The 2,848-nt window shown below is 40.9% G+C and overlaps 1 protein-coding gene across 1 annotated transcript; it reads left to right on the forward strand.

Annotated features, from left to right (window-relative positions):
- Positions 1-383: 383 nt before the first annotated feature.
- On the forward strand, positions 384-2,565 carry UBTFL1 (upstream binding transcription factor like 1). Its single transcript, XM_033205609.1, has 2 exons — positions 384-390; positions 1,222-2,565. The coding sequence occupies exons 1-2, from the start codon at positions 384-386 to the stop codon at positions 2,415-2,417; spliced, it is 1,203 nt and encodes a 400-aa protein (XP_033061500.1). The 3' UTR covers positions 2,418-2,565.
- The last annotated feature ends 283 nt before the right edge of the window (positions 2,566-2,848 follow it).

Genomic DNA, 2,848 nt, shown 5'->3' on the forward strand with positions numbered 1-2,848 from the left:
AAAATATTCTCACATATACAGAAACTCATTCTCAGAATTTCAACCTCCACTGGCATCTTAACTCTGTTCTCTTTCCCTTCTAATGCATATTTTCCCCCGAAGGTCCCATGTTCCACTCCTTATGCAACCTCTATTTAAGATCTGGTTTAATTTCATGTTGTATGTATTTGTACACAATTTTACTTAAGTGAGGCTTAGTCTTAGAATAGATTATCCTAAAAAGACCAGTGAAAGAGATATGAGAATTTGGAGAATTTGTTGGGAAATCATGTCCCAGAGGAATTACATGTCCCAGAGGAATTTACTTTTTAAGTTGGAAAAAAAAAAAAAAAAAAAGGCAGTGGTCATCTGCTCTGCCATGTTTTCAGGTTCTATAATGGAAAATGCCAGGTATTTTGGAGGCACTTTCTGAAGGAAGCCAAATTTTCACTGAGACTTAAAGATGATGAACAGTTAACAAAATAAAATTGAAATGTTTTATAATTGTCATTAAATCCTTGATATTTAAAAGGAGAAGGAGTATGGTTCACAAGAAACCATGCATTCCCATGCATGGATCCTGAAGAATCTATAATTCAGTCTCATCACAGGTTCACATTCCCTCATAAAATGGTAACAGCTGGACGCATGTCTGGAGGAGCTCTTGGGCTTGTCCTATTGTATCTTCAACTTCTTGTCTGTACCTTTAAGTATGGATATTTGGGCTGTGCTTAGAAAATGGCCATACTCAGGGCACTGGAGAATGAACAGTCTTTCCCTTTTAGGCATTTCTCCTTCCACTTTAACTTTTGACTCTGTCTTCAGGGCATTTCTGTTTCATTAAGCTTCTTAAGTGAGTGGTCTGGTGTTTGTCTTATGCAACTCAATTTAAGACTGGTTCACCTGAGATCTGGCAGAAAGCAGGCTGGGGTGGGGTGTGGAGATATTGAATATCGTGCGTGTAGCATACGAAAGGCAAATATGGATTTTAATTCAGAAATGGGCAATGTTTTATTTATATTGTTAAGAGTAAATTAATTACACAAGGGACATATGGCAAATAGGGTGTAATTTCTTTCATTAATCCCAATGAAGCAGAGTAACTTTCCTTTCTTTCTCCTCAGAAATACAAAATCACACATACTGCAGGACTTCCAGAAATAAATAATCCACTGACTCTTAAAAGTAAAGAACTCTGTATTCTTGCTCTGGTGTCTACATAACCGGGATCTTATAAGTAAGCCAAAGATATCAAAATGGCTTTGCCTAGAAACCAAGGCCATTGGTCAAACGAAGACATCTTGAGGTTACTGGAACGCATGGAGAATAATCTCCCGTCTGATGGCAACGGCACGTTCAGCTCAATTCAGTCACACATGGACTGGGGAAAAGTAGCTTTTAAAAACTTTTCTGGTGAAATGTGCAGACTCAAATGGTTAGAGATTTCTTGCAGCTTGAGAAAATTTGGCACTTTGAAAGAATTAGTCCTGGAAGCTAAGAAATGTGTTAAAAATACAAACAAAAGTCAAAAAGGCAGGAACCATCCAGACTTTCCAAAGAGGCCCCTTACTGCTTATATCCGTTTCTTCAAGGAGAATTGGCCCCAGTACTCCCAAATGTACCCTGGGATGAGAAGCCAGGAACTGACCAAAATCTTGTCAAAGAAGTACAAGGAACTCCCAGAGCAGATGAAACAGAAATATATTCAGGATTTCCAGAAGGAAAAGCAAGAATTTAAGGAAAAACTTGCTCGCTTTAGGGAAGAACACCCTGATTTAGTCCAGAAGGCCAAGAAATCTGATGTCTCCAAGAGGATTCAAACCAAAGTGCAAAAGAAGGTTCAGAAAAATATGGAAGAAGTGAGGTCTCTTCCAAAAACGGATCAATTTTTCAAGAAGGTAAAATTTCATGGAGAACCTCAGAAACCCCCCATGAATGGATACCACAAATTTCACCAAGATTCCTGGTCAAGTAAGGAGCTGCAACATTTGTCCCTGAGGGAGCGCATGGTAGAGATTGGCAGACGCTGGCAGCGCATCCCGCAGAGCCAGAAGGATCATTACAAGAGCCAGGCTGAGGAGCTGCAGAAGCAATACAAGGTGAAATTGGATCTCTGGCTTAAGACTTTGTCACCTGAAAATTATGCTGCATACAAAGAATCGACCTATGCTAAGGGTAAGAATATGGACTTGACAGGAGGCCCGGACCCCAGATTGAGACAAACAGATCCTCAGTCCTCATCAGCAAGGGGTCTGCAAGAAGGGTTTGGGGAGGGGCAGGGGCCCCAGGCTTCAGGAACAGATTCATCACAGACTACTTGGGTAAACTGTCATGTCTCCTTGGAACCAGAAGAGAACAGGAAGGAAGATGGAGAAGAGGAAGAAAGCAGTAACTCTTCAGACTGCAGCAGTGGAGAAGAAATGGAAGTTGATGTCTGAGGGCAGTGGCTCTAGTGCAGCTTCCTCAGAGGACTTCTAACTGGGACTCTACCTGACTCAGACTCTACCTGACTCAGACTCCACGTGACTCAGACTCCAGGGTCAGGCAGTTTCTCAGCAAAAGCCCATTCATGCCATCCATGTCAAAGAAAAGGGACTCTCCTTCTGCCTCTTTTTACTTCTTTTTTTTTTTTTTTTTTCTTTTCTTCCTTCCCCACTCTCCTCCCCTATACAAAGTAGGACAGGTTGGAAAGAAGCAACTTGGTGCAGCACTCTCTTACATCAGGATTACAAACCTGGGAGGGACTCTTTGGGGAGAATAAATATAAGTTTGAGCCAATACTACCCTTATCCTTAAAAACAAACAAATATCATCCCTTTCCCAGGAATTTTATGCAATTAAAGTTTCTGGAATGAAGCAATGATTAGGT

The sequence above is a fragment of the Trachypithecus francoisi genome, unplaced genomic scaffold (genome assembly GCF_009764315.1).
Source record: "Trachypithecus francoisi isolate TF-2019V2 unplaced genomic scaffold, Tfra_2.0 Lachesis_group8, whole genome shotgun sequence".
Taxonomy (NCBI): Eukaryota; Metazoa; Chordata; class Mammalia; order Primates; family Cercopithecidae; genus Trachypithecus; species Trachypithecus francoisi.